General features: G+C 47.8%; 1 protein-coding gene across 5 annotated transcripts in view; it reads left to right on the top strand.

Annotated features, from left to right (window-relative positions):
- The window catches only part of SLC24A3 (solute carrier family 24 member 3), a 477,466-nt gene that overhangs the window by 341,628 nt on the left and 115,095 nt on the right, over window positions 1–20,743 (top strand). For 4 of the 5 annotated variants that reach the window (XR_015768980.1, XR_015768979.1, XM_088026688.1 and 1 more), the window contains exons 4-6: window positions 1,735–1,809; window positions 4,962–5,046; window positions 5,680–5,783. Coding sequence is in view for 3 of the 5 variants with exons in the window: in XM_088026688.1 (XP_087882814.1) it covers window positions 1,735–1,809; window positions 4,962–5,046; window positions 5,680–5,783 (264 nt within the window). In the remaining 2 variants the exon portion in view is untranslated. The remainder of the gene's footprint in view (window positions 1–1,734; window positions 1,810–4,961; window positions 5,047–5,679; window positions 5,784–20,743) is intronic. The other variant, XM_088026689.1, reaches the window with a different exon arrangement.

Here is a 20,743-nt window from a genome sequence, read left to right as displayed (position 1 = left end):
TTAAGTGTAAAAGGCATATTATTGGCTCATGAAATTGGAAAGTCGAATTTGGCTTCAGACTGAGCTGGGTCCAGAGTTCATGTGGTGTCATTGAGCACCTGTGTGAATGTGTGTGTCTATCTGTGTAAATGTGTGTGTCTGTATGTATGTATCTGTGTGTGTGTGTGTGTGTGTGTGTGTTTGTGTCTGTCTGTCTGTCTACCTGTCCCATCTCCTTGATAGTCTTCTTACTATGTGAGCTGCATTCTTGGACAGCTCCAGACTTGGGTGGTGTTTATATCTCATAAAGAGAGAGTCCCTCTCTCCCAGCTTCTTTGTCAGTCCCTCCTTGGCCCCTTGCAGACCTTTTGCCCACCCACCACTGTGTGACAGAGAAGGGAGTGTCCAGGCAGCTAGCCTGGGTCATGTGCCTGTGCCCTGTGCTGAGGGAGGTTGGGAAAGTGTGACTGAAGCTCTGTCTGGTGGAGCAATGCTCAGAAGGAAAAGATGTTGAGAGATGAAAACATGAAAGCGGTGTTACTGCTAAGGATACTGGAACTTGAAGGATGACCCACTGTACCCATTTGATGCTTTGGGCTGCAAGTAACAGGAAAACTCCAAATCAGACTGGCCTGAATGCCCTGTTACAAAGTCCAGAGGCAGGCATGCTCCAGCACCATGTGCTCATTGGCTTGGTGATGCCATTAAGTTACTCAGGGTCAACTTCATCTCATGTCCAATTTCCCTCAATATGGCCGCCAGGGGCAGTCAGGACTTCCAGCTTCCTTGTCTATAACCAGTGCCAGAAGTTGGGAAATGGCACCCACTGGCAAGGACTCTAAGGCCTTTCCTGCCATCTCATTGGGCCAGCCCAGGTCATGTGTCCACCCCTGAACCATCAGTGGGAAACACTGCATACTGATTGGCCAGTCAGTAGCTACTCCTGGAGGAAGGGGTGGAGTCACCTTCCCAGGGAACATGGTGGATATTGGGATGAAACTGGGGTCCCATTAGGAAGGAGTGAAGGATGGGTGCTAGGTGGTCAACCAACAATGAATGAAATCCCAATAAGATTTTATTAATTAGAGAAGAAACCTGGCGTTAAATAGGTAAAGAGGTAATTTATGGCCAAACAGTAGACTTCCAGGGGTTTCTCTGGTCATAGCTGACAGGAAGCAAGATTGCAGAGCCTGTCCTGCAGGGAACAGCACAGTGAACAGCCTCACTTGAAGTATTCGTTTATTTTTTCCTTCATTGCACATATATTATTAAGTGCTGGAGATAAATAAGATAAAGTCCATATTCTCATGGACTTCTAGTGAGGAAGACAGACAACAAACAAATTAATATGTCAAGAAAAACAAATCAGGATAAGGTGGATACAGAGAAATGGGAGGTAGGGGAGTCCCAGGTCCCTTGCTTAGGTTGACATTGAACCAGGGACTTGAAGGACATGATGGAGTGAGCCAAGGTCATCTGAGGGGAGTGTGATTTGGGCAGAGGGAACAGCAGGTGAAAAGGCCCTGAGGCAGGCATCCATAGTATGTTTGGTGGACAAGGGGGAGAGCGGTAGATGATGAGGTCAGAGGAGAGGTGAGATCACGGAGGGCCTCCCAGGCATTGCAGTCTTTGTACTTTGGGTAAGATGTTGTGTCCATGATGCCAGAGGGTGTTATTAAAGCAGAGGGTAGCCAGGCCCTCACCCTGTGACTCTGCCTTGACTGTGACTTTAACCCCTTCTTTCCTCTCTTCCAGGCCATGTACATGTTCTATGCGCTAGCCATTGTGTGTGACGACTTCTTCGTCCCCTCCTTGGAAAAGATCTGTGAGGTAAAAGCCTTATATTCTCAGCATGTCTGGGCAGGGGGTGCAACTGTGCTGCTCCAGCCTCCTTCATGGAGGTCCTGGGGAGCCCTCCATGCCTGGGCGGGAGCACCAGACATCAGTGTGCATCTGAGCGACCGACAACATTAGCACAAAACTCCATCGGTCCGTTTAGAACATCAGGGCTCTGACCCATAGTTGGGCTTTCACACACATTGCCAGCTCTCCCTGCTCCATTTGACAATTCGTGGTGATATTTGTGTTCTACTTCCCTGTTCTCTTTTCCTCTTTTAAATCCCTCTACGTCCCCCATCTTCCCCTCCTCTGTTTCCTTCCGCATCCGTGACCTCCCTCGTGGGGTCCTTGCGGAGCCGGAGGTCTTCAGCCACACACCTCCACCACCCTGCCCCTCTCTGTACATGTGCAGAAATGTGCCAAGCGGAGGCCCGAGAAGCGAGACGATGAAAGAACAGGCCACAGAGAACAGGAAAGGGACTCTGTTCTCACTCAGCCTGGGGAACGTCAGGTTAAAGACCAAATGACAGCCCTTTCATCAGAAAATATTCAGCGTATTTAGAACACTTTCATTCTCTCGCCTCTTTCGTCTCCATCTGTTTTGAACTAGTTTCCTTTATCTGGAAGCTTTCCACTTTATTTTTAATTTAGAATCCTGTTTTCCAAAAGGCTCTCTCCCAGACACGCCTCCCATCTGGGACTCGTGTCCTCGTGTAGTTCTCAGTCATCCTTCCCCTTGGTCATCCTTCCTCTTCCCTCCCCCCAGCCCCCACCCCCCCCCGAAGGTCTGATTCATTAGTTCTTAGGGGGCAGCGGAGGACCCAAGTTGCCCAGGTGATGCTGAGGCTGTTGGTCCAGAAACCACACTTAGAGATCGTTCACTTAAGCAGTTTCTTCTACATCCTAGAAATCTGTTTGGTTTTTGTAGTTTAAATAAATAAAAGAGAATCAGACCACAGGAGCCCTGGAGGGGCCTCGGGAGGAGGTTTCTTTATCGGGCAGAAGGAGGAAAGCGATGAGGTGGCATCTGAGATGGGCACTGGACACGTGTGGGAGCCCTTTGTCCCAAGTGATGTCACCTGAGCACAGGGTCACCTTATGTAGCAGGAGAGGAGGTGCTGAAGCACCCATAACCAGGGTCATTTGTGATCTCTCAAATACCACCACGTGGTACTCTATTCATTATGCAAAGCAAACTACTCTCTTTCCCACACAACTTTTTTTTATAGCAAATTTACGACCCTACATAGACATGTACGTATGTATTCTTGTCAGGAGGTGTTCTACTCCGTAGAGGAAATCCATAGCACCTGTGAGCACACCCCGCCTTGGGGAGGACATGATATGAAATAGAGCATGGTCCTTGCCATCCACGGGCCATAGGGCACAGAGCAGCTCCGGGGTGAGGCACACAGGGGGCTGGATGAAGTTCTGTGTACTTGGAAAGTAGAGAGAGAGGAAAGGGGAGGCACAGCTTGATTGGGGTGGGGGGTAAGGGAGGGGCTTGTGCAGGGACAGGAGTGGAGCAGCCCTTGGAGGCATTTTTCACATTTCAAGGCAACACATTTCAAGGAAGGATATTTGTGCAGAGGAGAGTCTGAGCTCCGGGACCATGGGAGAAGAACCCAGGACTGGAATTGGCCTCTGAGGAACCCTGGGGAAGGCAAGGCTAGGGCATCAGTGGTTACCAGGTCTCAGGAGGGAGCCGGGAAGGCTCTTGACAACTATGTTCTGATAGAGGCATCCAGAGGCAGGAAGACCCTACCCCTCCCTAGCTGGTGATTCGGAGCATCCAGCAAGCTGTTGCCAGGGCCCAAGTGAATTAGGGATGAGAGAGGAGGGGATGTAAGGAAACATGGGGGAAGAAGGAAACTCAGTGTTTGAAGGAGAGAGAGAGGAACTGGAGATGAGCTCAAGGTGTGGACTCTATGTCTAATGCCCATCATGGACCCTGAGCTGGAACAGACACAGCACTCCCAGGCTCACAGCTCCTGGCAAGTCTTGACTGACTACCAAAGAGTGTGAGCTCTGTGTTAGGTTACCTTCAGGGACTTCGTGTCTGGGGTCTCACCTGCATCCCTCACAGCCACAGCTTTCAACTTGAGGTATCAGCACCTCCATCTTAGAGTCGCATTTGAAGTTGAGCTGTTCAGTCCAGAGTGAGGGATCCCCAGGACTCCAGATCAAAGAGCTCCATTAGGGCTCCCACTGCAGCCTGTTGCTGGTCCGGGGAGCCAGTGGCCCACGCCGAGGCCATGCTGCCCCTCCATGGCTGAGCATGGAAGTGCAGCTGCCCGTGCGCTGGGAAGAGGGACTATTGTCATTCAAGACTAGCACCTCCTGGCTGGGACCCAAGAGGGAACAGGCTAGTTACTGACAGCCAGCAGCTTACGTTCTGGGTCATGACTGAATGCAGAAAGGCTAAACACGCTAACCAGCCTCAAATATATATATATTTGTCTCCTCTTCTTGCAGATCACCTTTTGAGTTAACAGACAGAGTAACCTGGAGGGTTCATTGTACAGGACATCTTGACAGGGCACCTCATCCTTTCCACTCGGTCTCAACCCCACCCCTCATTCTCCCAACTGCATTAATGACGAGCAGTAGGTTTCAAGAGGGTGACCCCTCCACCCCCAAAGCTGTTGTAACCTCCTAGAATCAAGACTTGCAAACTGATTACCTCATTTAGCCTGGGATAGGCGGAGTATTGAAAAAAAATCGGGATGTTTTGCGTAAAAATGTGGATTTGGCCATCTCTTAAGAAGTAAGGCTATTTGGCAACATGGAGGGAAGTGAGTGGCACACCCTTTAGAAAGGAGGCAGACGCCCATAGTGCCTCACACCAACCCACCCCACTTCCCCCTGTCATCGGCACAACACCTGGGGCTTCTGGGGTGGGGATTCCTAGATCTTGTCAAGAGCCTTTAACTCACAGAGATATGCAACCCTCTCCCTGATCCTGCCCCTGAGGAGGATGGCCAGAGGAGCAGTGTCCCAGCAGGGGATGGTGCAGGAAAGGCCAGTTGTGGGGGAGGGGGGAGGTTATGGGAGGCCCTGAGCTCGGGACCTCAGTAGTCATGATCGCCTCTGTTCCCAGGGGAATCCCAACTCACCTGTGCTTTGTCCTTGCTCCTCTATAGCGCCTGCACCTCAGTGAAGATGTGGCCGGGGCCACATTCATGGCAGCAGGCAGTTCGGCCCCAGAGCTGTTCACATCTGTCATAGGTAGGTGATGATCTTGGGATATCTCAGCCCTGCCCTCTCTTAAGGTCAAGGACTGTGGGGACAGACAGCCTTCCAGTGGGTTGGCTAATAGGAAATGAGACTCTCAAGAGCCCAAGGAGCAGAACACCATCTTCCCACCCCGCTGTGGTTGCTGTTACTATTTTACTCAAGTGACAGTTTCACTTTACATGAATGTGTCCCAGTTCCTGTGCCAATGCCCCCATGGAACAATAGCCCCAGTGCAGATTTTATTTTATTTTATTTTATTTTTTTAAAGATTTTTTTTTTATTTATTCATTCGAGACACAGAGATACGAGAGAGAGAGAGAACATGAGCAAGGGGAGAAGCAGAGGGAGGAGGAGAAGCAGGCCCCCCGCTGTGCAGGGAGCCGGATGCGGGGCTTGATCCCAGGACCCTGGGATCATGACCTGAGCCAAAGGCAGACGCTTAACCATCTGAACCACCCAGGCACCCCCCGCCCCCCGCAGGGCAGATTTTAAAACTCTCTCCCGTCCTCCGCCGTTTCCCGTGGACCCTGAGAGCTGTCTGACTAACACTTGTGAAAACAACCCCACGCCCACATTAGAATGCAACTGGCCACAACAGCCAGGCTGACATTAGGTCTGTTTCAGGGGTCTTCATCACCAAGGGTGACGTGGGAGTCGGGACCATCGTGGGCTCCGCGGTGTTCAACATCCTGTGCATCATCGGTGTCTGCGGGCTCTTTGCTGGGCAGGTAAGGCCAGCGGCAGAACGTGGTGTGGGCTCGGAGGGGGCAGCACAGAGGTGGGGCAGGAGCGCCGTCAGCATGGGGGCCAATGGTCTCGGGCAGCAGTGACATGGGATCTCACGCCCCAGGAGGCTACCCACCTGGGACTGGAAAATGTCAGGCACCATTGTTTGGTGTCCATGTTGATGGCGTACAGAGCACCCGGGTCCACATAAATAATTAACCAGCCTGAAGGTGCAGGCTACGAATCTGAAGGTGTAGAGCTCATTTTGAATGTCATGATCTGAACTGAAATGACCTAGAACAATTTAAGGTACGGCTTTGACTCACTGGCGATAAAGCAAGTAAGAGAGAGAGAGGAAACGACAGATTTTTTTTTCTGCTAAAAACCATTTGCAGCTGTCACAGCATAGGACAGTTTTGTGACAGCCATCAAGCAATTTATTTACATGGTTACTTTAGCTTACTTTTGGTATCCTGAGGGTCTTTGCATGCCTGCATTTTGTCTATGAGGCTGTTCTACTTCCAGGGAGTGTCCTGGGGTCTGGTGTCTGTCTGGAAAGTCCTGGGAAGACACCCAGAAGTCACCTAAGTGCAAGGCTCACTGGTAGCCTGGGCGATGCTGAGGCACCCAAGGGTTTGCCGGCTCCGACGTCCTAATTCCCTCATAGGAACTTTGATCCTGAGCTCTGCCCAGACACCCAGACTTTGAATGTCTTCTAGGAAAAGCACCTTCTAGAAGCCCGTTTAGGGCACTCCGCTTGCATTACTGAAAAGCCTGGTGATCCTAACCAGCTCCCTCACTGTGGAGGACACAGGGTCCTGCTAAAGGTGTTGGCTAGTTTGAAGGCTAAAGAAAGCACCATTTGAACCTCCTTCCACACCCTTTTCTGGGCCCCTGTGCTGTCCAGTCAGCCAGCCAGGGGCGCCCACCCTGCCCGTCTCTCTAACTTGAACTGGAAGGTCTCTGCAGGAGGCACCTGGGACACCGTTGCTGTTCTCCACTGCCTGTTTCTAAATGCCATCATTTCATGCCCATTGATTAGTTCAGATTGCCTGATGAGTTGGCTGCTTCTGGGTGACAGGCAGAAGGACACCTCGATCTCTCCAGGAATGGGCTCCAGAGCCCACAGGTGTATCCATACGTGGTGGCTGAGTTCTGCCCAATTTGCTACTGACATTTTATTTTTTCTCATCTTTTTGATCCATCATCTCTAGTCTTAGATTTTGTGGACCCACAATATGGTGTCTTTTTTAGACCTCTTATAAATATTGGTAGTGCCCCCCCAAAACCAAAAACCAAAAAACGAGGCTCTGTCTTTGCCTTTGGTACACTTGCGTGGATCTCGTCTTGTAGCCGTCTTCTCACTGCCCTGCGGAGATGAGTAGTCACATCCTGCAGAAGAGGCTATTGCTGTTCACACTCTCTTAATTAGCATTGTCACCATGAGCAGTATGATTATTAGCCCGGCCATTATGCGTGTTGTCATTAGTGCATTAGTCATTTGTACATGCGGCTTGATGAAAAGGCGAGCCCAAAGGGGGAGAAGTAACGTAAAGAAATGAAACAAATGACAGGGAGGTATCTAGTAAATGCCAGGCAACTAATTACATATGAAGTGGCTTGCATTCATTTGTATTCATAATTTATTAGCAATGTGGTTAATCACTGGCTTGGTTAGAACACCTGCTTAAAAGGCAGATTGCTTCCTGAACTTCAGCACGTGCTGAAGTGCTCAGTCACTTTCCCCCGTCTGGAAGGTCTTTGCAAGCTCGTCTCGCAGAGAGAAGTAGCTGCCACCATGGTGTTAGAAGTTGCCTGCGTGATGACTCTGGATGCCACAGCACTTCCTTCTGGTTTTCCTTGTCTTGTGCCCACTTGGGGGTTGCTAAGGCCATCCACCTCTCTTCTTTCAGCAGTTTGTAGAATCCCGGAAACCTTTGCAGACAGAGCAAATTATGTTTTGGAAAGAACATGGGTCGGGGACTCAGACTGGCCTGGGTTTGAATCCAGACTCTGCCCTTTGCTGGCCATGAAAACTTGGAGAGTGACTTTATCACTCCTCTGAGCCTGTTTTCTAATCTATGGAGTGGGAGGGTATAAGCCCACCTACCACCCAGCGTCGCCATAAGGGTGAACCAGAGCATGTTCAGCATTAAGCAGGAGTCAGCCTACCTGGTAAATGCTCAATAAAAAATACCATTATTGGCTCTCAAAAGAATAAGGATCCATGCGGTCCTCACCTCCAAATCCCACCATAAGTCACTATGATCATTTGGCCAAGAAGTTGGTGGAACATCTCCCTGGGGCCAGGTGGGGAAGGGAATGAAGGTCAGGGAGAAGGTGTTCTAAATGAAAATAAAAAATGAGGAGATGTTGATAGAAGAGCGATCTCAGAGGACCAGGCTTCGCCTCCATGCTGTCTCATCAGTGGGAGGGAAAGGAAAAATTGGTGAGAAATAAATCCTGCCTTATACACTGAGAAGCATTCCCAGGTGGTGGGGCCAGTGCCGTGGAACACCACAGCAAGGGATGGATATTGGGAATTGAACTGATTAATAAATCCAATCATGGGTCTCACTTAGCATGTGAGGGATTTACTTCTAGGCACATATTTATGTGGCTCCACACTTTCATTTGGCTGGGAGAATTCCCCGCGAGGGCCCGCGGGCCTCTTTCTAATGTATTCCGGCCTGAAGGGCTGCTCATGACCAAGTCTGTTACTCATCTGAAATCAAAGTAATTAAGCAGTAAGGTTTGAGTTCCTGTCTCAATTAGGGTTCTGATGAATTCGATGTAATTAAATGTCTGCCGTATTTGCAGTTTGCAAACATACCCAGCGCTCTGGTGTTCGCCTAAGGTGCTTTGGGGAGTTTTATGGGACAAGAAGAAAATTGCTTCTTAGAAAGTGGCTTTTAGAGCAGTTCTTGGCATCCCCACAAGACACGTACGGGGCTGTGGTCCTACAAGCTTGCTTTATTTGAAACAAAAAATAATAAGAGAGAGAACACTAAGCTCTCGATGCAACATACTAATGTATTTTGCATATTGTGTGGCAAGAACTTCATGCCAATTTTGCAAAAAAAAAAATGTACTTATGAATTTAAATCCAACATCCAGCGCATGTTAGGCTTTAAAGACATAACCACCAGGAGAGAGTAAACAGTTTAAGTGCATCCCAGATTAGGATGGTCATATTCCGTTTATTACAGGCCGGCAGATGGCTCCAGTTTATAATAAAGAACTCCAGCATCAGCACTCCTGGCATTCTTGAAATGTGCCTGATGTTCCCTGGAGAGGTCCATCTAACATTGGCTGACTTCACCTTGCTCCAAATAACACCTGTCCATGCTGGCTCCTTTACACAAACCCAAGGAGTACCCAGAGGCTGCACATCTGAATTGAAGCCTGCCTTCAGTTGGGTTTCCACGGGAGAATCTAGGCAGTGATTCCAAGACAGGGAGTTGATCTGAAAGGTGATCCCAGGACATGCCAGGGAGGGAGTCAGTGAGGCCAGGAAGAGAAAATAGCCAAGGAAAGTGTGTTTAGCAAGTAAGTTACCTCTGTGGGCAGCTGGGATTTATTTCTTCTGGGGGAATGGGAGACTGTCTAGAACACAGGTCTCTAAGGTATCCAACCTAGGAGAAAGGGAACCAGGGTGTTTATCCACCAGCCTCCTCCAGTCATTGGTAAGGACTGTTCCTGCTGGACATGGGCAGGGTGGACCTTGGGAGAAAACCCCCAAGCAAAGAGACATAGAGGCTGGGCCCTGGAAGGACCCGAAATGGTAAAGGTAGAGAGATAGGAGTGCGGCCCATAACGCATTTGCTAGAAACTCAACTAAGCCTTTAAAGATAGGCCACCCGCACGGTCTCATTTTCAACTCTCCTGAATGAAACACGAGCTTCAGCACTAGGCTGGCTATTAAGAGTTCAGGGCCCGGACGTCTTGCATTTAGGGAATTTCCTCTAGTGCTAAAAATAGCAGCTACCATTCTAGGCACTTGCTGCTTCCAGTTAGGACACAGAAGACCTTGGCTCCCATGGGAACACCAAAAACTAATCTGGATAATATAAAAATCATACTTGTATATGAAACCATCAGAGAACAGTGGAGGCAGGAGAGACTTGATGTACTGACTTCCAGAGAGAGGAGCCCTCTATCAGTGATCTGAGTCCTGGCAGATCTAGATGGAAGGAGAGCAAAAGGATGTGAAGATCCAGAACTTTGCAGGGCGGAGATGAAGCCAGCCGAGCTACGGGTGGTACTGGAGATAGCTGGGGTGTCCTGGAGTCTGAAATACTATCAGGTACAATAATAATATGCTCAACAGAGGACGATAGTCCTCTCCACCCCACCCCAAATTTGCTGGGAAAAACACAAGTGAAGGCAGGACCGAGAAGCAGAAAGAGATCATTCCATCTGCACCATCTCTCACAATCTCCCAGTCCCCGAAATCGAGGAATCCCAAATTCAACCCTAAGAATTAGGAGACTAGCCCTTCCTGCAGAAGCTGGGTGGGAGAGGTGGGGCTAACCAGAGGTGATCCACGGATCAGCCCCAGTCGAATGAACACTTGCTGAAATCTGAATAATCACTTCCTCGCTTTAGCCAGCAGATGAGAGCAGAACTTGACATTTCTGGGGGGAAAAAATAATCAGTATTATTCTTCAGTTCTCACTTTTCTTCTGTATATAATTTCCAGGATGTAATAATAAAATCCAAAACCTGTGAGGAGGCGGCAATAGGACTCATAACCAAGGAAAAGCAGCAGCAGAAGCAAACCACAGATGATACAGATATAAGAATTAGCGGAAAAGAATTTAAAGTATCTATCTTAAATAGGGACAGATGGGAAAAATAAATGAATGGATGGGGAATTTCAGCAGAGAAGTGGAAAAAATAAGAAAAACCAGATCGAAATTATATTTATTATATAATTATATATATATATATAATTCGATCTGGTTTAATGTTAATGTTTTATACACACACACACAAAACCCTCACTCCCATTTATTAAACTTTCCCAGTGTGCAGGCACCACAATGTGCTTTATAAATATTTGTAGAAATACACCTACTGAGCTTTAAGACAGTATTATCATCATTTACAGCAAGGGAGAGGGTACCTGGTACAAGAGGGGCTACCTTGAGCTAGTGAAGCCTGGATTGGAGCCCACATCAGCTGACTGTAAAAACCATTCTCCTTCTTCCTGGGGAGCCTATGACTTAAAACTCCCCAGATGTTGTTATTGCATTATTATGGTTATCTCTAGCATTTCTGTGTTCTCCAGAAGTAGGTAGTGTGGGAGCTGGGGGCAATGCAAAGAAGGGACCTGTCCACACAATAGTGGTGCCCTGGGATGGGCGCTGGAAGTACTCAGCCCAACCAGTGCTGGGCTAGAAGATTCTCTTGTAATCAGATGGCATCATCTACTGCTGGACTTTCACTTCCACAAAACAGATTGGAGGATTCAGGCTGATAAACACAGTAAGAGACCCACAGATCATCCCGGTTTACCCTGTCCACCTTGGTTCCTCGCTTATCATTCTCCAGACAAAACCCGACACATCACTTAACCATGTTCCAGTTCTGAGGAGCATCCAGATTCTCCAAGAGGCTGAGGGACCAAACAGGTGAGAATGAAAAACCCCACACACATCCCTGGAAACAGGGGCTGGAGGTCTGTCATTCCTCCTAGAAAGGGAGATGAAAGTATACAAGAGTGATTCGTGGAGTACTCGAGGGGCAGGTCCCTCTGAAGGCCTCACCCTGGATGCAGGATGCTTTACTATTTGATCCAGTGAGTAGGAGAGGAAAATTTGTGGTGTGGGAGGAAACAAAGGCCAGAGTCGGGTCTATCTGGAGCAGTCCCTGGATCTATCACATTCCAGTAAAATAAGAATTTCTCCTAGTGACATCAGCTGGCTACCTGCCTCAGGAAGACCTTGCTCAAAGGCAAATCTCCAGCCCTAGTTTGAGACCAACTGAACTCAGAAGAGCAGATGTACCTGCTTGAGCCCCATCTGCAGGCTCAACTTAGCTCAAATTCGTGGACCACGCTTGGCCTTGGGCAAGAGGCAGCCCTCATTGGGCAGTTGGCCCAGGCAACGTGAACTATCCCTGCTTGATGCCCCAGTCCTATAACAGGCTGTCAGCCCTCACTGTCTCCTGGTCATTTCTTTTCCCTGGCCCATTCCCAATGCCCCTACAAGGCCAGGTACTGACAGGGCCCCACACCTGATCTTCCCCCTGACACACACCTGTTCCCAGCCCCGAGTTCCATTAAAGTCACCCACCTCTGCACTGCTCCATCTTGATGGCCTCTGCATCCTCATCCCAGATCTCTTCGTGACCTTTGACTTTGGCTTATGGCACTTGTCTCTGGCTTATTCTACCTCCTTGAAATGATCTCCTGAAATCAGATCCATTCTTGGACCCACATATAGATTAGTTAAGAGGCTTTCAGGTTCAGGTAACAAAAAAATCCTCACCTCTAACTGGCTTCTTAAATGAAGGGACTTTATCGGTGTCTCTGAAAATACAGAGGAAAATGGATATCAGGCATGGTTTGCTCAGGGCTCCAGCCCACTTTCTGTGATTATCTTATCACTAACCTTCTCTGACTCCTTCCTCAGACTATCCTTTGAGGCAAAAGATGACTGTAGTGGTTTCATGACTCACAGACACACACCACATTGACCAGAAGAGAAGAATGTCTCCCTACCCACCATACCTCTCATCCCCCACCTGGCATGATCAAACAAAAATCTGAGTGGGCCAACTTGAGTCACCTGACCATCCTGAACCAGTCATTGTGGTAAAGGAACTAGAGTAACCCAATTGGCTTAGGGTAATCAAGAACCACCTTCACATTTTCTTCTCCCCAGAACTAAAAATGTGATCAGTTCTGTCCCAAGTGTATAGCTTTTGGTCCCTGATTATTATATAAAACAGATGAATGACTACTATGCAGTATCACATGCTGCCTCAGTGGCTGCTTCCCCTTGGCTGGTGTAACACAGATGGTGATAAAGTGCACAGATCCGTCACAGGTCTTTGTGTGAACATAGGCTTTCATTTTGTTGGGGTGGATCACATAGGAATGGGATTTCTGGGTTGTATGGTGAGTACGTTTGTAAGAACACACCAGCCAGTTTTTCAACGTGCCTGAACCATTTTGTATTCCCCACACTATGTGAGGTTGCAGAAACTCTTCATTAGCACTGGGTGTTACTGGTTTCCTTTTGTTCCAATCTTAGCCATTCTAGTGAGTGTGGGTGGCACCTCACTGTGGTTCTAATTCACATGATCCCTGATGAGTCATGATGGTGAACATCTTTTCACGTGCTTACTTGCCATCTAGTATCTTCTTTGATGGAGACTCTGTGCAAATCTTTGTCCATTTTTTTAATTGGAGATTTTGTCCTCGATGTCACTGTTCAGACATCCTCTAACCATCACATCGGACCTCCCCTCTGAGTCCTTCTGTCCAATTCACTTCCGTTTCCAACTCAGTAGAGCCTGAGGCCATGAGAAACGATTTAAAGTGGTCTTGGCCATGTTTGGTTTCTTTCATTGCTTGCATGTGAGTTTGCAGGAGGTACTCAGAAGCAGTACTCCTCAGCTGTGTGGGAGAAAATGCAGAGGTCGCCTCTCTTCGTCCAGCCTGTGTGTGTAGCAGTCACTGAGAGCTGAGATGCACCCTTCCAGAAATGGCAGGAGGAAAGCAGGAGCCTCTGGCAGCCAGGGCCCAACATTCCTCCCATGTAATTAAGTCTCACGTTGCTCCTTGAAAGTGAGCAAAGGGGATGGGGTTTCAGGTTGCCACCTCAGGTCAGGGCTATTCTCAGTTGGCCAAGACTTTCAAGGCACAAGGAGACCAGAACTTTACACCCATTGCAGCTGGGCACCACACCATGAAGAGAGTCCATCTTTTTGGCACAAATGACATTTCTTTTCATGATCTTGCCCAAGTGAACACAGCATCCCCCACACTGCCTCCTGGTGTAGACAAGTGGGGCTCTTAGCAGGAATCTGCCCTGTGGGCTGGTGCCAAATTGAACCAGAGCCAGGCTACCCCTTAGTGAAATCACAGAAAGAGATATGAACTGTGGGCCTCCAGGCCCTCTCCCCCACCAGCAGCTGAACCTGGGATTGATGGTAAATGCAGGGAGGAAAAAAGCCCATCTGACAGGGAGATGCATGTTTTATATAGTATTTCTCTTTAACCAGCACACTTCAAGTCCTTCACCCTGTGACAGGCACTGTTCTCATCACACTCTTTGTCCTCACAACAGCCCTGTGACTGTCGAGGACACTGGTTTTAGAAAAGAAGAAACTGAGCTCCGAGAGGCTGAGCAGTGTGTCAGTCACAGAACCAGAAAGTTGAGAGACTTTTAGGGCTGCAGGGGTCTGGCCCTGCTCAGAGAGCCAATTTCGCCTGAGCCTTACCCAGCAAGTTCCCTCCGTGTGGCAGTCACCCTCACCATCCCTCGAAGGATCCTCAAATGCCCCCTTTACCCCAGAGTGGAATGTGTGTGTGGCATCTGCTGAGCTTACGTTCTTCTGGCACATTCTGGCATCTTGGGCCTGCCACACCCACACTTGGACTCCATGAAAGCTCCAGGGGGGATCCAGGCACCCCAGCACTTGACACAGACACCCCCTCACCAAGACACTTGCCCTTTATTCATAGCCAGAGCCTGCAGACAGCACTAGGGGAGGTGAAGAGGTCTAATCATGACCTTCTAATTCCACCCCAGGCAAAAAGTCGTTGGAAAGCTCCCGGTGATAAAAGAACATGGAATGTTAACAAGTCATGAAAGTGTATCTGCAGCAGGACAAAGAAGGCCTTCTGCTGGGTGGCCACCAGAGTCCTTCCTGGTCTTAGCTCTTGTCTCCCCCCAACCCCAACACATAGGGCATTGCATGGGCTGTCAGACCAGATTTCATGCTTTGGATCCAAGCAGCTATGGTCAGAGTGTCCATGGCATGAGCCATGGCCAGTCCCCAACACGGAGAATCCCCAGTACTTACAATCCCAGGCTTGTCTGCACAATAACGTTAATTAAAGGTGGTTTGTCTCTCTGTATTGCCATCTATGAATTTAAAGCAAGGGTAATAATCCATTGATTGTGTTCTGGGAGGAAATGTTTGTATTACATTTCTTCTTTGGGCAGTCACTTCATTCATTGATGCAACAAATGTTTACTGAGTACATTCTGAGCACTGAAGAGATATTAGTGAAAAAATTACATTCTAGTAGTGGGCTATGGGATGTTAAATACCCAACAAAGATAACAGATTGATGCATTAGATAGATGACAGATAGGCAGGCAGACAGATTGATAAAGTTTGAGATAGTGAGGGAGTGAAATGAGGACATGATGTATTATGCCAGGTGGTGGTCAATGCTATGAAGAAAATAAAGCAAAGTAAGGGTCACAGAGAGTAGACGGGAGAAGGAATACTGATTTATAAAGGGTTTCCATGAAAAGTCCCTTTATAAGTGTTGATAGTTCAATGGGGATGAGATAATACTGCTGTTTTCCATCCCATGAAGAAAATGGCACCATCTAAAATGAAGACAAGTTCTGGGCACTGTTTTGAACATTTGAGTCTCTCTGAGCAGAGAGAACATCCCCCCACCCCCCACCAAGCTCTTGCCCTGGGACAGTGTAAAAGGCTGGTCTGCTAACCTCACAGGGTAGAATAAGAATACCCCAATGCCAAGCATAGCAGGAAGGGTGTGTGCAGTGACCACCACCATCCCCATCCACTGTGAGATGCAGGAGGAGGCTTCAGATTTGCAGGGAAGCTCTTTCCTGCTGGTAGGGAATCATGATGCGTGGTGGGAGCTTCCTGAGGGCCCAGCCCAGCTCCACCTAATTCCAATATATCTGCAGCACCAAGAATACTACCCACAAATGGTAAGCACTCCATCGATCTTTGAGGAGTGACTGACTGATACACTGATGTGGGGCAGGGGGAGGATGGATATATGGATCAGAGGTACAGTTTACAGTGCCCCATAGGCTGACACAAACATGCTCAGGAACTGTTTGACAGGTGTTCGGGGCTTAGACAGATGTAGGGATGAATGTCCCAACTTGCCACCAAGTACCCCAAAGACAAGGTGGACTGAAACAGCAGAAACTCTTTGGGAAGAACTTGAGACATAGTCATAAAATCTAATTAGTGATTTTACATGGACTTCGATTCTTGGATCCATTCACTGCCTATTATGTACAGGCACAGGGCATACAGAGGTCAACAAGAGAGGAAAGGTTTCTGCCTTTCTAGAGCTCATAGACCAGTAGGGAAACCCAGGCAAAGAACATGTAAACCAATAAATGATGAAGTAATAATACAAAACAAGAAGGTCTTGAAGACAGTGCATTGGGATATGGGATGACTGGTGTGAAAGGTAGAGGAGCAGCTTTGGCAAGGGTGGTCAGGAAAAGGGTGTCAAAGGAAGCCCAAATCATGAAGGCAACTCTGCACGCAAATCTGGGAAAGAGTAATGGGTATTCAGACATGAACAAGCGTGGCATGTTTGTGGGTCAGGAAAAGGGCCCATTTGGAGGAACCTAGTGAAGGCAGAGTGTGGCTGAGAGAGAGCTCTGGTTGGAAGCAGATCATGGTGGGATTTGGGTGAAATGGGGAGCCATTGGAGAGTTGTAGGCTATAGAGTAACATTCCCTAATTTATACTTTGGGAAATTTACTTGAACTACCCTGGGGGGAAAGGCACCCTATGGAGATAGATGGTGGCAGGGAGACCAGTTAGGAAGTCTGTGGTGAAGCATGAGTTGAATTTGGGGCAGTAACAACTATAAGAAGTGGTTGTTAGATGTAGAATATTTTTGGAGATGGTGCCAAGATTTGCTGATGAATTGGAAATGGGGGTGACAGAATGAGATAAATCGTGGAAGATTCGGGATTTTGGTCGTGACCCATGTAAACGGGTCCTGGCAATACAAACAAGTACAAATTGGTCATGAGAACTGAGGAGGGTTTGTTTTCAAAGAATAGCCAGGCTGTTATCTAACGTATTCTAAAGTCTACCCTGGTGTGTCAGATCCAGAAACTTGGTAAGGGGGCCAAAATACATTGTGAGATTTTTTTTTTTTTTAATTCAAAGTCTGATCAGCCATCTGTTACTCACCAGCCACTTTGCTGGCCAGCTTTTGTCACTAACAGCCCTACTCAGCCTGCCCGAGCAACCTAGCCCAACTGTCTTAGAGAGCCACTGCTCCTATTGGTGTCACTTGGGGTGAAAGCCCTGATTAGCACCTTCTAGGACCTCAGATGCAGTGACACCTGAGTCCTGGATGGCACTGCCCATCTCATGTCAACCTCAGTCTTTGCGAATTTACAGCTGACACCTGGGAGCTCCACAGACTGCCTTGATGGTGGTCATGATCTTGCATTTGGTGAAGTCAGATAAGAACAGTTGAAATCCCCAGCATTTACTGTGGTGTGGCTGGACCCACCATTTTCTCTATCATTTTCTTTCCCCTACATACCCTGGGTCCAGATGGAGCTGGGGTATTGTATCAGATCATATTAGGCTGTGGTACCATGCACGTGTCTTTATTCCAGGTTGTCTGAATTCCCAATGAGCCCTGTCTCTACTTGCTTTATCAGGACTCAGTTTGCAACTTGAAAATTGGGGAAGCAGGGGGAAGCAACCAAGGAAAATTTTGTGGATCTTTTTGCCCCCTTTTTTTTTAATATGACCAAACACTTTTATAGTTCACTCTTTTCTATTCCAGGTCAATCTCCTTTTATTTATGTGAAGTAAGACATTTATGCCCTCCTGATCCAGCTGCTCTTTCCTGCAGGGGAAATATCGCTCTGCATTTAAATGGAAACCTTAAGATTGGACCTGAGCCTGAATCTCCAAGTGAGAAATAAACAAATGTCATTAACCTTTCCAGATAGCGTGCAGACTGTTTGGGGCAACGGGAGAGCTCATGTACCAAATGTCTGGCTTTTACAGGCAAAGTCAGATGGAGTAGAGGTTGGCCTGGGGCTTTCCTCCCCCTGACTCAACCAAAGGGCAGCTTATGTTTACACGGCAGGAAAGGGAACTCTCCTTCCCCATAGTAGATAGACATGAGCTGCCACTTTCCAGGAGATTGGGGAAGAAAATGGCTTTGGTGTGCTTTATTTGTGATTTTTTTCCACCAAGATCAAACTGTAGCTATAGTTGGGGCATGGAAAATGAGAATTAGGGTATTTGATGCAGTAGCCCCCAATGGGGGGATTCAGGGCTAGGTCAGCTGTTAGACAGCATGAGACCTCTGGCCTTCATCATGTCAAGATCTTGGTCATTATACAGTAAACCTTATTTTTCCATTCCCTTGCTCTGTCTCTGATCACCACGACATGCAGCTGCTAAAAACATGGGTTCTAGGTTCCCCATAGCATCTTTGCCTTTTTTTCTTTTTTGTTTTTTAATTATATATAACATTCTTCTGCTTCCAGCTACCATCTATTTTTATTTTCAATTAAAGACCGTTTTAGTATTAATAGCTCATCTTTACTGGGATTTCATCTGAGTTAATACAAAATTTTATAGATATAGATATTAACTCAGTTCATGCTTCCATCAACCCCATAGAGTAGCTGTTGTTTTTCTCATTTTACAGATGCGAAAATTGAGCCCAGAGAAGAAGGTGGGGAAACTTGCCCCAGACCACACATCCAGGAATAACAGAGCTGGGATTCAGAACTAGGCCGTCTCGTTCTAGAATGTGTATCCTTAATCCCTGTGGAACAAAAACCAGCAGAGGAAAGCAATGTGGGGTCTCTCATGGCAGAAGGTTGTAGAAAAACACATTTTGCCACTGAAAGAAGAGGCCCTCCCAGATTGTCAGATAGCTCTTCTTTCTGGTCTCAAAGTGTCTACATGTATGGGGTTTCCTTTAAGTCCTTCTGTTTTAGAACTTTTTATAGAAAGTGCTGAGACTGGCAGCCTGGGGGACTGTCTCTGAGTGAAAAACCAGATGATGTCTCCTTTCAGCCACAGAGACTCTGTTGTGAGCTGCATTTATACATGCTCTGACTACAGCAGGTATTGAAATGTGTTGTGGGATGAAATGGACATCAAGAATCTCTAATACCACTGCTATGGTGCAGGGACCTTCCACAGCACAAAGCAGCAGAAGGTTGGCCCTCCCGCTGCCTCACATTGATTGGGGTTGCCCCTGATTGATTTGCGCAGCCCATTCTGCCCTTGGCCTATATTCTTTCTTTTAGGGGAGTCCACTCTGTTTCAGGGAAAAGGAGGAAAGATTGAGAGTGATAGCCAGGTGGGTTATTACTTGACCCAGGAAGGCAAGGTGTGTCCCTGGTGAAATGTCGGTTTCCTTTTCAGAAACACATTTATTTTGGAGCCCTTGGGTGGCTTGGTTTTGCTTGTACCACCTGTGAAGGCCCAGGGGCCAGGTTGAAGGCCCACGGGAGTCTTCCTGAGAGTAGCTTCCGTGTTCTCTGCACAAAGCTGTGAACCAAATTGCTGCAGGGAACAAAGGATTCTTTGGGGCTGAAGTTCTAGGTAAAGATCTAGGACATTTCCAGACAACTTCCATGCAAGGGCCATGAGATGGGAACAAAGGGGCAACTTGGGGGAACAGAAAGGAAGGCAGTGCTTCTGGAGAGGGGGACCTGGAGGAGAGCCAGGGGTGAAGCAGGGCCGGCTCCTAAAGGTCCTAATGAGGGGTTTGGTTGCAATCAAGAGAGTGTTCTAGGGAAATACTTGGGGGCACTTTTCCTGGTGAAATGTCACAGAAATCTGCATGTTAACCTAGGTGTGTTGAGGTGTTAGATGGTTCTAAACCAGCTTAATGCCACAAGGGCAACATCTCTAATATCACTCAAGTGTGGGTCCCCACCATGTCTGCCTTTGGATGTTGGCTCAAAACCTCCAATCACTGCCTCTGAGGAATTTCCCCAAGGAGCCCCAGCCACCCTCCCTCACTTCTCACCAGCTCTGTATCCTCACATCAAATCACCCCCTTTTTGCTCAGCCTCGGTTCCATTCCTAAAAGAGTATGCAGTCCATTAGCCTTAGCCACCTTCTCCTCTTTGTCTTATTCTAAAGCCTTTTATCCTTCAAATTCTCAGCATTCCCCTCTTGCTGAGACTTTTCTGATTGGCTAGTCCCAAGCCCAAGTATTTGCCTCCCCCATTCAGGGGCCCATTTCCCCTTCCTCCCTCGCCCATGTTGGAATACTTGGTCTGACCAAGGTTTATGCCAGGTGCAAGAGTTAAATTGGGAAGTCATTCGGATGCTGAAAATTTGGAATTTGCTTGGGTGGTCTGGTGGTTTATTATGAACAACAGGTTGGAATATTTGAAACCAAGACTGTCTATAGATAGGCCCCTTTGTTTGTCTGCCTCTCACAGTCTTCTCTCAGGTGTTACTTTTGAGTTGTAATTTGACAGATTTCTATTCAGGCTGAGCTTCCCCTACTTTCCAGACTCTCTCTGTGGTACTTAAACTGAGTGTACCCTGCTGTTTTAGTCTCCCCCAGATGAAAGTTGGCCTAAATCCTAGTGAAAGGGGATAGGCTTTACTGAGAGCAAGGCACAACATGTGCATTTTCTTGTTTATTCCTCATAATAACATCAGGGTATAGTTACCCCTAATTTGAGAAATGAAGACATTTGACAAATGTGGTAGCCAGCCTCCAAGATGGTGTCCCACTTCTAGTGTTCTGGCCTCTTCATTCCCTTCCCACACAGAACAAGGATAACCCGTGTAACCAGTAGTGCATTGTGGAAAAGGCAGTGTGTGGCTTTGAAGGCTGGCCATCGAAGGCATGAGAGATTCTGCCTCCCTTTCTCTCTTGGAAAACTTGTCCTGGGGGAAGAGGCAGCCATGTTGTGAGGACACTCAAGCAGCCCTGTGTTGAGGTCAATGTGGAGAGAAACTAAGGCTTCTTGCCGAC

This window comes from Eumetopias jubatus, unplaced genomic scaffold (genome assembly GCF_037043125.1).
Source record: "Eumetopias jubatus isolate StellerSeaLion01/CBP00866 unplaced genomic scaffold, mEumJub1_p1.0 scaffold_9, whole genome shotgun sequence".
NCBI classification, from domain to species: domain Eukaryota; kingdom Metazoa; phylum Chordata; class Mammalia; order Carnivora; family Otariidae; genus Eumetopias; species Eumetopias jubatus.
This window is presented reverse-complemented; position numbering and strand designations above follow the sequence as displayed.